Source organism: Ahaetulla prasina, chromosome 1 (genome assembly GCF_028640845.1).
Source record: "Ahaetulla prasina isolate Xishuangbanna chromosome 1, ASM2864084v1, whole genome shotgun sequence".
Lineage (NCBI taxonomy): Eukaryota > Metazoa > Chordata > Lepidosauria > Squamata > Colubridae > Ahaetulla > Ahaetulla prasina.
This window is the reverse complement of record NC_080539.1, coordinates 332,361,828-332,380,103: the sequence shown is the minus strand read 5'-3', so window position 1 is coordinate 332,380,103 and position 18,276 is coordinate 332,361,828. Positions and strand designations below refer to the sequence as shown.

At 38.5% G+C, this 18,276-nt stretch overlaps 1 protein-coding gene across 1 annotated transcript; it reads right to left on the bottom strand.

Moving 5' to 3' along the window:
* Positions 1-4,903: 4,903 nt before the first annotated feature.
* On the bottom strand, positions 4,904-17,719 carry LOC131187866 (coiled-coil domain-containing protein 42 homolog). The gene is made up of 6 exons (XM_058162606.1): positions 17,654-17,719; positions 15,771-15,857; positions 13,168-13,344; positions 9,808-9,965; positions 6,420-6,502; positions 4,904-5,530 (listed from the first exon to the last, which is right to left on the bottom strand). Exons 1-6 carry the CDS (start codon positions 17,717-17,719, stop codon positions 5,322-5,324), a joined length of 780 nt encoding a protein of 259 aa, XP_058018589.1. The 3' UTR covers positions 4,904-5,321.
* Between the last annotated feature and the right edge of the window lie 557 nt (positions 17,720-18,276).

The following is an 18,276-nucleotide window of genomic DNA, read 5'->3' as shown; positions in this document are numbered from 1 at the left end:
GATCAGCTCAAGGATGGAAAAACAACAGAAGTTTTGAGGTAATAGTAATTACTGTGTATCAATAAATGTTCCTTCCCTTTAGATTTACACTTCATTCAATAGATATGATATCTGTTCTGCGCAAGTTTGATTTCAGAAGCACAAACAGATTTACCTACTTGGATCATATCCAGCTTTGACTGGAAAGTCATTTCCCCCAAAGGACCATAATGCTTCATATAACATCGCTCTGCCATGTTGGAGATTCCTACCAGCATCCGGCTTAATTCTCGAGTCTTCAGGAAATATAAAGAAGTAGACAGATAAATTTTAAGGAGATGTAAGGAAAAAAATGAGTCACCTTGAATTCAATGTATTCACTTGCAGTGAAGAAGTTATAGATGGCCATTGATCAAAGGTAAAATGAAAGTTAAATACAGCACCATCTTCATTAACATTATGGGCCTCAATTTTCTCATTCTATAATGAGCATAGAGTAAAGGTTCCCCTCGCACATGCGTGCTAATTGTTCCCAACTCTAGGTGGCGGTGCTCATCTCCGTTTCAAAGCCGAAGAGCCAGCGCTGTCCAAAGATGTCTCTGTGGTCATGTGGCTGGCATGACTCAACGCCAAAGGCGCACGGAACGCTGTTACCTTCCCACCAAAGGTGGTCCCTATTTTTCTACTTGCATTTTTTACGTGCTTTCAAACTGCTAGGTTGGCAGAAGCTGGGACAAGTAACGGGAGCTCACCCCATTACCGGGCACTAGGGATTCCAACCACTGAACTGCCGACCTTTCGATTGACAAGCTCAGTTTCTTAGCCACTGAGCCACTGCGTCCCTAATATGAGCATAGTAGAGGAACATTCCAATCAGTCAGACATTATTCTTCTGCTATAGCTCTAGTAGCCTTCCTGCCTGATCAAGATTTTTTTTTCAAAGCACCTTATAATTTAATTGTTCCTTACCACAAATATAAAATCTTTCTAATACTACAAGCTCTGATCAATAAATACAATTCTCATTTGCTGTCAACATGCAAAACCATCCCACCATCCTCACCCAGAATTTAAATCCTGGAATGGAAAAAGATGGAAAAAGGTACATTTGGAATTTTGAGCCAGTTTTACTTTAATATAAATATTGCAAGATAATCTCAATTAAAATTCCTTTCACAAATACATGACAATACTGCTTAGTTTTCTCTTCTTATTTTAATTCTTTCTCTTTTTACCCCAACTGTGTGTTTCTTTTTCTATTCAGCCTGTGTTCCAACCGACTACACCTATTAATGCCTATAACTTCATAAATTACATGTGCTTTCACATAACACGCTTATCCTCATGCCAATAGGAAATTAGAATAACAGAGGTGGAGGGGACCTTGGAGGTCTTCTAGTCCAAGCTGCTGCTCAGGCAGGAAACTCTACACCATTTCAGACAAATGGCTATCCAACATTTTCTTTAAAACTTCCAGTGTTGGAGCATTCACAACTTCTAGAGGCAAGTTGTTCTATTCATTAATTGTTCTAACTGTCAGGAAATTTCTCCTTAGTTCTACATTGCTTCTCTCCTTGATTAGTTTCCATCCATTAATTCTGGGCTGGGCTACTGTCCATAAAGCTTTAATGCACAGTAATTTAAAGGCCACAATTGGTTAGCTCTCTTTACTGAAATCCCAGCCCTTTCCCTTTCCACCACATGAAAGGGCCTTCTCCAATTGGCACACAGTTTTCTTTTTCACTGACTGAGTGAAGCCTTTTAAATGTATTTTTTTTAAGTAATGGGTCAACCAATCTGATTATCAACTAGTAGATGGAGGTACATAGAATTTTTGTATTTCTTGGTTACCATACTGGTGATCCAGATTAGTGCTCTCTCTGGATAAGTAGTTTGAGAAAAAACATTTAGGGGTGCTGATTAGTGTAGGAGCTGTAAACTGCCTTAAGGACATTATGTAGGGAGAGGAAGTATGGAAGCAGGACTCTTGGGAACAGCAACCATTGGGAAGGGAATCCCCTGCCAGGTAGGGTTCAGAAAGACAAAAGACAGACCTTTGAGTTACACTTCCCATTAATGGCATGAAGCCAGGACATGCTATTTATATTCAAAGATATCACTCTGTAGATAGACCAATTGACACATCAACCAGGATCCAGCGCATTCCAAGAAAGAAAGAAAAAAGGGGAGGGGGAGCTTGAAAAGTCAGGATTCTGGTCTCCCTCACAGCCAAAACAAGCTTGAGGGGCAGAAAAATAGGCCAGGGACTGGATGGGAGTGGTTATCCCAAGAGGAAATTGTCAGAACCAACTGGAGATACAGATTTTCTGCCACAGAACATATATTTGTCTTACAAGGTAGTCTAGAGGAGCAGCACACCTAGATAACATATTTTTAGTGTAAGATTACAATAACAAAATCTTGAAAGTCCAAAATAGATTTCTCCCTGTGGCCTTTACAGCCATGAAACTGGGGAAGGTCCCTTCTGACATGTTTGTCATACCCACATTCCTGTTGTGTGCTAAACTGCTGTCTAGTCCTGACAGCAGCTCTCCTTCTGTCTTCCAAAATCATTCCCACATACCAGTACAATGTGTCATTCAACACTGCCTCCCGTCAGCATCAGGGTGCCCCTATATTTCTGTTTTTCTGTTTTCTTTTTTGCCTATCTTTGAGTGTTTTATGGTCTTTATTGTTATTATGTATTGCATGCTGCCCCGAATCACGTTTTGTGAGATGGGTGGCTATATAAACCTTCTAAACAAAGAAATAAATTTAGTGTCTGGAGGTGGGATAAGAGGGAAAACACCACTTCTAGAGCAAAGCAATCTTTAGCCATCCTTGAACTGCTTCAGCTGTGGGTGGATTTCCAGTGGACATGCTTTCTGGAAAGAGAGGGCCCACCTCACAAAGGACCAAGGAAGCTGCCTGGATTTGCCCTAAATTAAGCTACATCTTAAGAACAGCTGTAGCTGACTGTCCCTTTTGCTTAGTTCTTGGAAATACTAGCAGCTTTTTAAGCCCAACACAGGCGGCAAACTCAAGAAGCAAGATTCCAGGAGAACGTTTTTAATGCTAGTCAGCTGAAAAATAAAGCTGAAATTTCTTTTTTAAAAAATTCCCAGTCATATTATAGTAAATCAATTAAGGCAGTTTCTCTTTTTTTCCTTCTCATAGTGCTTACCTCTGGGCTGAGCTGCTTCTTCTCATAATCCCTGAAATTCCCCATCTGGTCCCCATAATTTTTCACTTAACCTGATCTGTTTCTCCCATCTGTTTACTGTCATAAGGAGCTATTTTTATTTGTTTCTTAAATTTATATCCTGTCTTTTTTCCAGGAACTGTGTAGTTGTTCCTGAGATCAATATCACTGGAGCTAGCAATAGTTTTCAGCTAAGTTAAACTTGATTTGTTTACATTCCCACCTGTCAACAAATGATTGGAAGATTTCCTTTTTCCGTTTTATTCTGATTCGTCTGCTTCCCTTCTTAGGTTTATGATTTATGATTTATTATATTTATTATATCTGTTTTTGCACACTAATGGTAATAACTGAACATCCTCTCTACTACCCCTTCAGCAGACCTTGACTTTTCCATTCTTGTTTCCTTCCCAACATTCAATGATAATAACAAAAAAATAATAATGATAGAACTACCAGTATGTCCTATCCATCCTTCTGTGTGAGGGATGTTGCCCTGTTAAACTGCAAAGTTACATTTTAAATGAAAGCAATATTTCTCCATTCCCACTCTAGTCTGAATGCTGAAAGAAAAGTGGGAGGGGGGATTTTTAAAAAAAAAGTGCATATTACTTACACGTTGACTTGTGATAGCTTCTTTATTATCAATATAATTAATCAGCCCTATGTTTCTTTCCTTCAGTGCATTGTACTTTGATTGGAGCTCAGAAACCTTGCTAATCAACACCTAGGTTGAAGCATATAATTGAAAAAAAAGGATGTGCTTTTGCATAAGTAATAAAAAATCTGTGCATCTGATTCCTCTCACCTACACACTTACAAATATGTAATGTTAGTGGTTTTACAGTAATACAATTTGATCAATAGACAGCTAGACTGCACTACAATAGTCTCAGTCCTTGGAACATGGGCCCATCACAATCCTATGAAGTAGACTGGGTTAAGGACAGTGGCTAAAATCATCTATTGAGTTTCCATGATTGATGGTAAAATAGAATCTGAGTCAATAAAATGAGGTCCTTATTTTGAGAGTGTTTTTCTTTCCCCCAATAAAATATACATCTGGGTTGGACAAGGTCCAGGAGCAGAACACCTGCTTTGCTTGTCAATATCCCAGTATAATCCTTGATACCTTCTATAACAATGTTCATGTAGCAGGTGAAAAAATCTCTTTCTCTAAGAGAATTGCAGAACACAGATCAGATTCTTCTAAGAATTCTCTCACTGACTTGCAGTAAATTGCAAAATAAGTCTGATTCAACATATTGCTGATGTACTAAACTAACTAAAATTCCCAGTATTTCTTTCTATTCCTTATGCTAGCTAGGACTGCTACTAGATACTGATACATCTGAAGAAATATTGTCTTCCTACCTTTGTGCTGTTAAGAGAAACAAGCCCATCCATTGGCTGTAATGATTACTTATTTTATTATTTTATTTAACATTTATAGAACCATCTGTCTTTCATCAAACTCTGAGTGGCTCCCAACCAACATTAAAACAACATCAATAATAAAAATAATACGATGAGGTGGATGAGGGAATTTAACAATAGATTACATTTGGAAGCTTAACTTTGGTGCCAGATTTTTAATAGTTATGCTTTTAATAGTTATAACTATTAAACTAATATATTACAACCATAAACATTAAAAACCCAGCTACAAAATTAAGTTGTACATGCAGTCCATCTTTAAATCCCCTCATCCACCTATCCCAGTGCTTGGAGGAAAAGTCAGGTTTTGATTAATATATTCAACTAATAAATAGCTTGCTTACTTTAATAAGGCCATTCTGAAATATATAAAATGGTATACACTGAAAAGGTAGTTTGTAGCCTTTTTTTGTCTCCTGATAGATTATCCATTTATATCCCATTCATAAAACTGAAATCAAATATTTTGTCTTTGTGGCATGACCATAGTTAGAACCTGCTCAGAGAATAGGTGTACCAATAATTAGAGAATGAAGCACAAGAATCACAGGGTGAGTGTGCTTTGCACTGATAATAGTTTTTAAGGCTTTACCCTTTTCAGAAAGCAGAACCAAGTCCATATTAAGAAATCAGTAGAGAACTAACAGACTCTGTAGCATGGCTAACCAGGCCTCTGAAGTAAATGGATAGTCATAATTAAGCATCATAAAACCACATAGTCAAGTATTGGTAACATTACAAATCTCATGGTGTTATGTTCTTCTTGTGTGGCAGCACATTTATGATGCATTATCTCAACGTTTTCTTCTTGGCTGAGCAAACGATTCTTCAGGTTCTGATTGATAGAAGACAGGGTCTTATGCCTTTGTGTGAGGGTTTTAATCACAGAATCTTCCTGATACCCCCAAAAGTCTGTAATAGGAAAGAGGGGGGGTCATATTATTCATGGACAACACACATTAGCCAATGGTTACATTAGAGCTTAGGACATGAGTGAAGCAGAAAGGCCAGTCCTCTACATTCCTGTACACACATGTGCACATGTGCACTCTAGTGCAGCATCAGTCTGGGAGACTGCTTATATGAGAATATGCCCATAAAAATCATTCACATGCATTAGAGAGGATTCAATTTCTCCATGGCCAAAATAACCTATTTTTCAAAAATGCCCTGCTGTCCTTGAAGAACATAAAAAAGGCCAAAACTGATCATAAATAAGAGGAATGTTGGTTTTGCCTTTTAGAAATGAAGAAAGAATAAAATAGCACCGCAGTCCTACTGTATGGTGTGCATGCCTCTGAAAAATAAGTCATTCAGTTCACTGTGCCTCAGTGCCAGGTAAGAATCAACATTGTATGATGCAAAGGATTTTATGTGATGCGAAAGGACGAACTGTCAAAGGAAAGTTTGGGATCTGAAGGAAAGCGCCAAGCCCTTCCTTTGCCCACCTTTTCATCTACATTACCAAGTCAAATAAATCTCTATATCGTCTTACATCAGTTTCATTCATTATTTCAAAATTTGTGCGTCTGTGAAGCAGGGAGAGGCTGATCGATATCGTCAATAATTGCTGCTTTAGGCTTCAGAATCTTATTTGCAGCCTCTTTGAATGTGTCATTTGGTTTGTCATTTGATTTGTTACTTTATTATTTAAGGAATGATTAATGAGATGAAGATAATTATTTAAAATAATGATAAATGGGCATTAAAGCAGTTTTGTAAACTGTTACGTGGCTTTTTAAGGGTATGGTACAACTTCAAGCAAATCATTCTCAAGGAATGTTTTAATGATGGTACTCACCTGGTGGCAACAGGTTGACAATTTTTTTCAAAAAATGTTCATAACTTTTATATTTGGCTATCTTCTTCTGTAATTCCTGCTGTCTAAAGAAAGAGATCAAAGATACTTCTTGATTTTTTATCAAAAATATCTTGCTAGGAGATAGTTATATATTATCAGTCATATAGTGTAAGGATTCCCAAGCCCCTATCCATGGACCGGCACCAGTCCGCAGCATGCCAGAAACTGGAACGTGCAAACAAGCGAAGCCCCATCCACTGAATGCAGGCAACACATGAAACCAGGCCCACTCTAGTCTATGGAAAAACCTCTTTCCACAGAACTGGTCCTTGGTGCCCAAAGGTTGGAAGCCACTGATATAGTGGAAAGGTTAACATGCAACCCAGGAATGAAATGCTCCAGATTCAGACTGGATCACCCAATCCGGTAGCGATGGCGGCAGGTGGTTTGGAGAAACGGTAGCAAAAATCCCTCCCCTCACCCACCCAGTTGAGCCATGCAATCATCAGAGCGTTTTTTTTTACTTTTAAAAGCATTTTTTCTTCGGCTGAAAAAATGCTTTTAAAAGTAAAAAAAGCCTCTGATGATCGCGCGACTCAGCTAGGATCGTCAGAACCTTTTAAAAGCATTTTTTCTACAACCTCTTTGGCTGAAGAGGTTGTAGAAGAAATGCTTTTAAAAGGTTCTGGTGATCAGGCAACTCAGCTGGGATCATCAGAACCCTTTAAAAGCATTTTTCTACAACTTCTTCGGCCAAAGAGGTTGTAAAAATGCTTTTAAAAGGCTCCTCTGGGGATCCCAGCTGAGTTGCCTGATCATCAGAAGCTTTTAAAAGCATTTTTTTACAACCTCTTCAGCCGAAGAGGTTGTAGAAAAAATGCCTTTAAAAGTTAAAAAAAAAGTTGGCCAGGTCCACCCAGTCACATTTCCCCCAAGCCACGCCCACAGAACCGGTAGTAACAAATTTTACATTTCACCCCGATGCAACCATAACAAAGTAAAAAGAGTGCTAACATTTTTCACAAAGAACACTAACACTTCAGACAGACCAGGTAAATGGATTAAAAAAGACTCCCACAGAATATTGACAAGGGAGAGGACTGCGGCCAAGAGATTGAGAAACATCCAGGATATGAACTGGGACGGGCAGAGACAAAGAGCAGTCAACCTAGATTTGGGTCAGGAGCAGTAGGGTCAGTAAGAAGAATCAGGCAGAGCCAGAATGAAGAGAATGTAAACTGTTCTATGAGAGTTTTGCAAACCAGCCAAGGTTGAAAAGCACACACAGAGGGTGAAGACTGAATTGTTAATATGTTTATGTTTTTAAATTGTGCTAGATTTGTTTTGAGTCTTCTTAAGTGTAAGGAGAAAGAAAGAGTCCATTTTCAGTAAAGGGCTGAATTTTCTTATTGTCGTATGCACATACTATAATAAGTTGTGCTGTCCTTAACTTTAGTTCTGAATGCAAGTAATAAAGAGTTGGTCTGTAACTAGCAATGTCTTTTTTTTCTTATCAGTTGTATAGAGGGAGAAGGGGAATGCTGTGGGGGAACCTTGCTCGTTGGCGAGTTGCAGAAATGATGCTGATTGGAATCCCACAATAACTTCTCAACTAGCAACTATGTAAAACAGAGCTATACTGAATTCAAGTGGACTTTAAGAAATTGTACAGTAAAAATTCAACCAATCTATCACTTCAAACTCATTCTGAAGCAGGTTTATATAGATCAATTATTTATTAATCTAGTCCAGTTTTATCCACCCTTTCCTACAGGAACATAACCCATTCTAGGGTTATGTTTCTGTTCTCTATTAACTGGAAATATCCAAGACTAAATCTTGTACATGAAAAGCATCTGATTCTCTATGCTGAATTTACTTCACGTTCATCAGTTCAATTTAAACCTCTAGTCCAAAGGTATTAATCTACATTTCTTATTATAGAAAAATATTATCATGAAAGTAGTGCTGTATCTATTGGATATGTATATGTATTGGAGAATTAAACAGAATCCTTGGTCGCTGTGCTTCTAAGGGCTTTGAACAAGATTTCATTAAAAATTCCTGGCCAATTCTGGCAAGTATTTTTGTTATATACTGGAAATTTCATAGGAACTAAATAGTTCCTTCTTTGTGATCAGAAAATATTTTTAAATGTGATATTTGAAATAGCATAACCAAGGCAAATGAAAATAATATTTAGTGTGGGGGAGCTGGAGTAGTGTTCACCTAAATCTTTTATTTCTAGAGCAAGCCAGTATCTTTTAAAACGGAATGCAAATATTATGGCTTGCCAGATAGCTTTTAGTGATTTCATTCTAAAGGAAATAAAGTACATGTAAATGCTCTGTTTCTTACATCTTAGGATGTATATGTTAGTGTATTATACATACGCTAATATTTACAGAAGTGGAACATATCTGCTAGCATATCATACCTTTATCCATTATGGATAAATTATCCAGTTATGGGGCTCATTTCGAGAAACTGCCTAGAAATATTGCAATAGTGCCTCAGTTTTCCCAGCAACGTTCATCACAAGAGTTTCTTCCCATTTTATGGAGCTCCTTGACAAATCTTTATTCAGAACTTGTGAAAGGACATATTGAGGAGATATAGCATATGCTACACGCACAAACAGTTCTGTCTGGTTCTCCAATATCTCAATCCCACTTCTATGATAGCCTAATATTTACTGCCTATAGCAGTCATCGGATTTTGCTTAATGGTACATCACTGCACTGCTAGTCACTATGAGAAAACAGACATACAGTATATAAAGAAGTAGAAGTAGATAATAGACTACATCACCCTGAAGCCTCTAGAACAGAGGTTGGGAACTATGGCTCTTTTATGATTTGTGGACTTCAATTCCCAGAATTCTTGAGCCATACTGGCTCAGGAATTCTGGGAGTTGAAGTTCACAAGTCATAAAAGGGTCATAGTTCCCCATCCCTGCTCTAGAAGGTCAAGCTTGAAACCATGAATCTATTCATTCGAAATGCAGAACTATTCGGGAAATATTTTAGGCTTGCTTTATTTTTAACAGAATCAAAATACTTTTTAGATTGTATTTTATGTTTTAATTTGTAAAGATAATTTACACATGTCATGGTTCTGGTGATCCCAAGATAATCTTACCTTGCTATAGCAAATTACCATCAGATTTGGAACTCCAACCATACACATTGACTATATAATCTCATCAGTGGTGGGATTCAGCCAGTTCGCACCACTTCGGGAGAACCGGTTGTTAACTTTCTGAGCAGTTTGGTGAACTGGTTGTTGGAAGAAATCATTAGGGCAGAGAACTGGTTGTTAAATTATTTAAATCCCACTACTGAATCTCAGGCTCAAATTCATAGTGTCTCCTCAATCTGTCACATACCTTACTTTCAGTTTTTGAAGCTCTCTTTTCAACCTACGTATTTCTTTCCTCTTTAGTGCATTGTTTGTTTGTTCAATCTTGTGTTTTGCAAGCGCACGTTCCTTTTTATGATCACAGTCTTGGAGATAAATTTGGAATCCAAGAGCCTGAGCCCTGTTCTGATTAAGAAAGGAGAGAAAATGTTTACTGAATTTTGCATTAATTTTACTACTCAGAAGATCTGTTTCCCCTGCATCAAATATGGCCCTGTTTTGTTCAGTTCTTGGAAGGTTGTTATGCTGGCAAACAGACAGACAGACAAACAAAGTCCTGACCTTTATATAATTTCTTTTCGAATTCTGTTGAAGTGGGGGGGGGGACTAGACTGAGGGTAGATCTGAGACTCATTGACAAATATGTGAGAGGCTGCATGTGTAAAAGATGGCAGATTTGTTCTCTGATGAAACAGAGGCCAGGACAAGAAGTGACAAAATAATATCATTCCTCTTCATAAATGTTGGCATATAAACACTTTATGTTGCTTCAGTGATAGTGCCAGTGATGACAGATGGAGCAGAGACTGCCCAGCTCCTACTGGTCTATTCCATCTATTGTGGCACACCACTGTCCATTTGGTAACTCAGCAGGACCCAATACATGCATTTCGGTTTGGGCTAGAAAAGAGATTGGACATCTGGCTTCCACAGTATAGAACTGTCAGCTAGAGTATAGTCTTGTTTTGTTTGACACAGGACTATTAATCAAATTCCTCTTAGTGTATCTCCTAAAAGTTAGAAAAAAGCATCCTACATTTGAAGATCCTTAAATTGTGTAACAGCTCTCCTGGTTTTTGAAGATGCTTTAGAAACATGCTTCAACTTCATAGCCAAAGTCAGGGAAGCTGGCATAGTGATTTCAAAGAATCATAGAATAGAATAGAATTTTATTGGCCAAGTGTGATTGGACACAAAAGGAATTTGTCTTGGTGCATATGCTCTCAGTGTACATAAAAGAAAAGATACGTTCATCAAGGTACAACATTTACAACACAATTGATGGTCAATATATCAATATAAATCATAAGGATTGCCAGCAACAAGTTATAGTCATACAGTCATAAGTGGAAAGAGATTGGTGATGGGAACTATGAGACGATTAATAGTAGTGCAGATTCAGTAAATAGTGTGACAGTGTTGATGGAATTATTTGTTTAGCAGAGTGATGGCCTTCAGGAAAAAACTGTTCTTGTGTCTAGTTGTTCTGGTGTGCAGTCCTCTATAGCATCGTTTTGAGGGCAGGAGTTGAAACAGTTTATGTCCAGGATGTGAGGTGTCTGTAAATATGTTCACGGCCCTCTTCTTGATTCGTGCAGTATACAGGTGGAAGGCAGGTTGGTAGTAATTATTTTTTCTGCAGTTCTAATTATCCTCTGAAGTCTGTGTTTTTCTTGTTGGGTTGCAGAACCGAACCAGACAGTTATAGAGATGCAAATGACAGACTCAATAATTCCTCTGTAGAACTGAATCAGCAGCTCCTTGGGCAGTTTGAGCTTACTGAGTTGGCGCAGAAAGAACATTCTTTGTTGTCCTTTTTTAATGATGTTTTTGATGTTAGCTGTCCATTTTAGATCTTGCGATATGATAGAACCTAGAAATTTGAAGGTTTCTACTGTTGATACTGTGTTGTCTAGTATTGTGAGAGGTGGAAGTATGGAAGGGTTTCTCCTAAAGTCTACCACCATTTCTACGGTTTTGAGTGTGTTCAGTTCCAGATTGTTTTGGCTGCACCACAAGGCTAGTCATTCGACCTCTCGTCTATATGCGGATTAGTCATTGTCTCGAATGAGACCAATCACTGTTGTGTCATCTGCGAACTTCAGTAGCTTAACAGATGGATCATTGGAGATGCAGTCATTGGTATACAGAGAGAAGAGAAGTGGGGAGAGCACACAGCCTTGGGGGGCCCCTGTTCTAATTGTACAGGTATTTGATGTGATCTTGCTTAGCTTCCTGTTTGTTAGGAAGCTTGTGATCCACTTACAAGTCTGTTCCGGTACCTGTAGCTGGTTTAGCTTAGTTAGAAGAATGTCTGGAATGATGGTATTGAATGCTGAACTAAAGTCTACAAAAAAGGTGTATAGAATTAGGCCATATAGATCATCTAATCCAAACCTTTGTGATATGCAGAAAGACCAAATAAATAGCCAAGAGCTATTCTCTGAAGACTTGGTGAGCAATAATGCTGCTTTCTGACCCTCCCAATGACTATATGCACCAGCCTTCCGTTAGGAGAAACCAGCTTGTTGTAAACCATGCTGTGAGATACTCTTGCCATGGTGTTAGTGAACGAAGGAAGTTCAGTGACTTTGGGCTTAGAAGAATTATGGCATGTCCCCAAAACCAACATGCCCAAGACAAGCAATGCTGTTGGTTTTGTTCCTCTTCTTTCCCCAAAGGAGGGGGAAGAGACCTTGCAAAAGTGAGAGGCATTGGTGATCTCCTCCCTGTCTCATATTCTCCATCTATTTCCTGAATATCTTCCCCGTTCTGACCAGCAGCAGCTATTTGTGAGTCAGCAGCTTGACTTTGGTGGTTGAGGTTCTTCTTGAAGGCTTAACTTTCTAAAAGTTGACCTTTGATCACTCAATTTTGTTGCTTGTATCCTTACAATTTATATTGATATTGTTTCCTGATTGCTTATTTGTACCCTTTGACTATCATTAAGTGTTGTAACTTAGGATTCTTGATGAACCTATCTTTTCTTTTATGTCCACTGAGAGCATATGCACCAAGACAAATTCCTTGTGTGTCCAATCACACTTGGCCAATACAAAATTCTATTCTATTCTATTAAAAAATTCTATTCTAAAATCTCTCTCACCAAATTACCTGGCAAAGAGTGTTAGGGTGGGGGGGACAAACAGGCTTCTGCAGATATGTTCTATTATGGTCATTTTTCTTTCACTCTTTTTAGAAGATTTTCCATAGGAATATCAATCTCACTGAATATAAAATATAAAAATATTTTTTTAAATGTATGGGAAAACAGGAAGTAATGCCTAAGATCAATATTCATAAGAAAAATATCAGAAACAGAGATGGGAAGACTCTACTCAAGAGAAAGCACAGAAGGAAAAATATGTTACTGTACAAAAAGCCAAGAAAATTAGCATCCACAAAAATTCCCAATGTAGGCCATCCATTAAAGTTGTTTCAATTTCATATCTCAGCCTAAAAGCAGAAGTAGGTGTTTTGAGCCTCCTCCACATAATTGGGATAAGATGAGAAATACTCATTTGCATGCCCAGTTTACACTTTTATGTTTTACATTTTGTGTAAAAGAGATGATAGACTTTCCTCACAGATGAAAAATAATACTTGCATTCTGATCTTTTTGTTGAAGTTCCTCTCTGCACTCGGCCACCCTGTCCATTCTCATTTTGACGTCATGCTTCTTAGCAATCAGGTCAGCAGTAACAATGTCATTTTTAGCCTTTTTCTTCAAGAGACGTAACTGTTGCAGTGTTGTCCTACTAGTATGTGGAAGCTCGCTGGAAGCCTAGAAAATGAATTGTAAATTTATGCTGGTAAAAGGACATGCCAAAAAGAAAAGGTGGAGAAGAGCAAGCTTTACTGCAGAAATGAGTAATTTCCCACAAGCATTTCTAATGGTGACTAGGATGAGCTAAAAATCATTAATGCAATAAAAATACTGTTCTCAAGCTAATAAGGACATAACACTTTATCGGAGTGTGCGCTCAGCGAACCGGTTGTTACACTGGTTGAATCCCACCATTGGATAGAAGGATCGTTAAATGAGGACTACCTGTAATACTGAGTAAGCCGACATCATGAAGTTTCTACCAAACTTCTATTCTCACATTCCTAAAAAGAAATAGAGCTACTGTAATGGTACGTGGGAATGACCTTGGAAGACAGAAGGAAGAACTGCAGATTAGACAACCGCCATGCAGGAACTTGCCCCACAGGCCAAGAAAAGGGACAGGGGAAGCATTTCAGATGGGACTCTCTCTAGTTTTCTGGAACATGAAAATTAAAGGAGACTTGCAAGATTGTTGGCTGTACCTTACAATAAAGATACGGTTAGTATTCATAGTTTGTGCTTCTTGAAGGACTGACAGGTACAAAAGTCCCACACTGTATTTAATCCGGGAATCTTATTCAAGATAATATGGAATTTAAAAAATAGCAACAAACCGGAATGGGAACATGAGTGACACGTTCACAGTCTTCTTCCCTGTAAAATGTAAAAGTTGAATTATTGTCACAACTCTTATTAACTTCTAGAAGCAGTTATCTCTATGTAAAAGGCAGCTCTCAACATTCTGTCATTCTTGTGTGACCTAGAAATGGAATCCAAGTGTGGCTATGCAACCCAGGTCCTGTCATCTATCTATCTCCTGGGTGAGCCATTTGCTTTTCTTTCTAAGGCGTATTACCTGATAGCACTATGGCTTCCTTGCTGTAGCCCTAGGTCAGCCTTCCAGAAGTATGGACTTTGATTCCCAGGATTTCCTAGCCAGAATAGTTAGTGCTAAGGATTTGGGAAAGTAAAATCCACACATCCAGAAAATGCCTAGATTAATATTTTGTGTAATGGGAGAGATTTGGACAATGTTGCTTGGTGTAGAAACCATGTCACCAAAGTCTTCCCTTTGTGCCTGACAGCTCTAAGTAAGAGAGAGAACATGAAAAGTCTTCCATTTGTTAATTTTAGCGTCAGGAACATTCTCAGTTTATCGTATTTGCTGCCTTTTTAAGCACTGTGTTGTCTTCTCAACTTTGCTACTGAACACGCAGGGCATCCTAGCTACTACACTGGCCATGAACTGAAGAACTCCAGCACATTGGTGACAATGAATGGCTTTGCTAATCAAAACTTCCTTTGTTCTGGTATGGTCAGAGCAAGCGAAGTTTTGATTAGCAAGGCCATTCATTGTCACCAGCTCTAGAACAGGAGAGGAGGAAGAAAGAAAGTAGGAAGAGATGGAAGAAGGAAGAGAAAGGGAGAAGAAGAGGAAAGGTTGCGGGAAAATAAAGGAGGGTAAATGGTAAAAGAGCAGCCCTGAACAACGAAAAATAAAAGTAAAAAGATAAGGATGAATGGAAAACGATGGGTAAGAGACTGTACATTCAAATATGTTTATGAGAAATAAAAATAAAAACTTTATATAAAAATTCTTCCTTTGTTCTAAGATCCAATCTTTGTTTGGTATACTTTACAACAGGGGTGTCACACTCGCACTGTCATGGCATTGTCACGTGACGTATCACGACTTTTTTTCCATTCGCTAAACTGGGCATGAGCATGGCCAGCACGACGCATCCAGGCCACAGGCCGCGATTCCCCTGCTTTACAAGAAAATAGTTTTGAAAAAGAACATAATATAAAAGATCATAGACCAGCAGCCCCCAACCTTTTTGGCACCAGGGACCGGTTCCATGGAGGGAGTTTTTTTCTGTGGACCGGAGTGGGCATGGCTCCGCATGCTGCCTGCATCCCGCAAACAGAGCTTCACTTGTTTGTGCAGCCCGGTTTCTAGCATGCCACAGCCTGATGCTGGTCCATAGACCGGGGTTTGGGGACCCTGTCATAGAGGATTTAACTCAATCATCTCTAGTTTAGTTTAGTGCTCTTCATAGGTGGTATTCAGTTTCTATAATTTTTATCCAGTTGGCCAAGTATCTAAGTTATCTAAACTTTACAAGTAATATCTCACACTGTTTTTTGAGGGGAAGGGAGGGAACGGGAGGGGAGGGGAGAGGAAAGCATCATTACCACATGTTTCTTAGCATCCCAAATTTGAAACCTCTGAAGAAGGTTTGGGTCACTGACAGCAATGATCATGACATACTCCAGCAGTGTGTGGAAATAGCACGAAGCGTCACAATGGCACCTCCATCTCCATGACATCTCTTTGCTTCATTCTTAAGCCACCTTAACTACAGGGGAAATCAATTCACAGATTCTCCTTGTTTAAACTCAATCACCATTAAGCAACGTAGTTGTACAATTCCTTTCTGAATAGCTGTACTACGGGTAGCATGATGCTGCAAGAATGAAAGCAAAGAACTTAGCTGCATCTTTATAACTCCTGAGGTAGCAGGAGCTAAGGGAACAATCCCACCACCCATCCATTATTATTAGTTGGTGATCAATACAGTAGGAAGAGATGCAGAATAAGGGCTGGTAAGGTAAAGGTAAAGGTTCCCCTCGCACATACGTGCTAGTCATTGCTGACTCTAGGGGGCGGTGCTCATCTCCGTTTCAAAGGGCTGGTAGAGGAAGGTATTATTCTATTTTATCACATAGTTTTAGGGCTGTTAATTAAATGTATATGTAATTTATTCTATTAGTTTTGTTAATATGTATAAGTATACACACACAAACACACACACGTCTATTGCTTGAGAAGCATCTTTAATGACCTATCTTATAAACATATATACATCCATACTCTATTTAGACATTTCTTTGTCATTGGGTTTATGTTATATTTAGTTGTGCTGTACCCAATAAATCACTCTCACAGTGGCCAACTAGATATCCCTAGAAATTCGCAACTTGACTCAGAGGGACCAGGCTATTCTTTGATGTTGATCTTCAACATTCCAATATCTCAAAACATGGGGGAAAATCCATTTAGCTGTCACAGCTATGCCATCACTCCTGCTAATATATTATATGCCATCCATCAACGCATTTCTTGGACAGCTTACAATACAAGAAATGAAATACAACATTCAAAGTCAAGATACAGTCATAACTTTAAAAATCAAAACCATTAACATTTAGCATCAGAAAGGTTACTTGACAAAGGCTCCGTTGTGAAAATAAAGCATAGCTTATGGACTCAGAATCAAATTCTATATGCAATAAATCAGTGGTGATTTAAATGCCTTGATGCCTTCTTGTTTTAAGTCTGTAGCTAGTGCTAAAATTAGTATCAGACAAGCTTCTTTGGGAAATGATTCTGCATCAGCATGCCACTTTAATAATATCAGTCAACAGAATCGTCCTCTAAGAAAGTATATAATTTTTTTAAATTTCATTTGTCACAACAGTATACACAAACATTGTCATAAATAAAAAACAATAAAAAAATAATCTTGCTATACAAGCTACTATCCGTCAATATTTGTGAGGATGACGACTAGATATTTCACAGACACAGGTTTTCCACCTTATTTCTTCTTTTTGGCATTCAGCTTTCTCTAAAGCAGGGGTCAGCAACCTTAAACACTCAAAGAGCCATTTGGACCCATTTCCCACAGAAAAGAAAACACTGGGAGCCACAAAACCCTTTTGACATCTAAAATGAAGATAACACTGCATATATCGTTTTTTACCTTTATGCTATGTATAAAAAAACTTATTTATCCATGGTTGGCCTACTGGGGTTTGAAAAGCTCAATAAATTGCGTGCTGGTGGGTGTTGCACATTGGTGGTTGTAACACAGAATTTGAGTGACAGGAAGCCGCAGCAGAAGGATGAAGGAGCCACATGTGGCTCCAGAGCTGTGGGTTGCCGATGCCTGCTCTAAAGGATGCACCATAGATGATTAGAGTCTGCTTGGATTGAGGCTGCAAGTAAATCACATAAACAATCAATTTTTACCTGTATTCCCTAACTAGGCATAACCCCCTTCCCCAAAAAATTCTAACTCACTCTTTCTCCTCGAGTTCCTTTCTGTTTGCAGAATATATGTGTGAACATTATTTTTTGTTATCATTTGTCCTTTAAAATAAAGATAGAGAATTGTAAGCATGAAGAACAAACTAAGGTTGCAAAATTTATAAATATAGTAATAGTGTGATATATTCTGGGTTCTGGGCTCAGCAATACCGGATATGGCTTGGAAAAATCCCAGCAACCACTGGATAGTTTTCCATATCCATCATTTGCTGCCATCTAGTAATCATTTTAGTAGCCCAGATCTGATAATCCTACATGCATTCAGTGGCTTCCATGCTCACCTAACAACCCCAACACACCTTGTGGATGAAGTCTTGAAATGCCAGGAGACAATATACTCTCTATTCTCTGGGGGGGAAAATCTGGAGACAATTTAAGTAGATATCATAACAGCCAACTATTAAATCACTCAAGAGATCATCCAAAAGATCTTTCTTCCAGGCCAATTTGTGCTTAATCTTTAGATAGAATTAGGGAAAATATCTGTCAAGCTCCAGGGAAATCATGCGACCCAGGCAGTTCAAATGGCTAACAAGATTTATTGCAAACATAAGCTCCCTACAAGAATCTGAATTACTAATGGTCAAAGCAATTTGGCGGTACATAAGGAATTCAAGGTAGGCTGGACTTAGATCTCTGATGGGTGCAAAGGGACTCATGACTGATGACACATTTGATTCCTCCCTCAGGCTCAGCCTGGTCATCTCCTACAATATCTCAGGGGCTGCCACAAAGAAGAGAGAACCAAGCTATTCTCTGAAGCACCTAAGAGT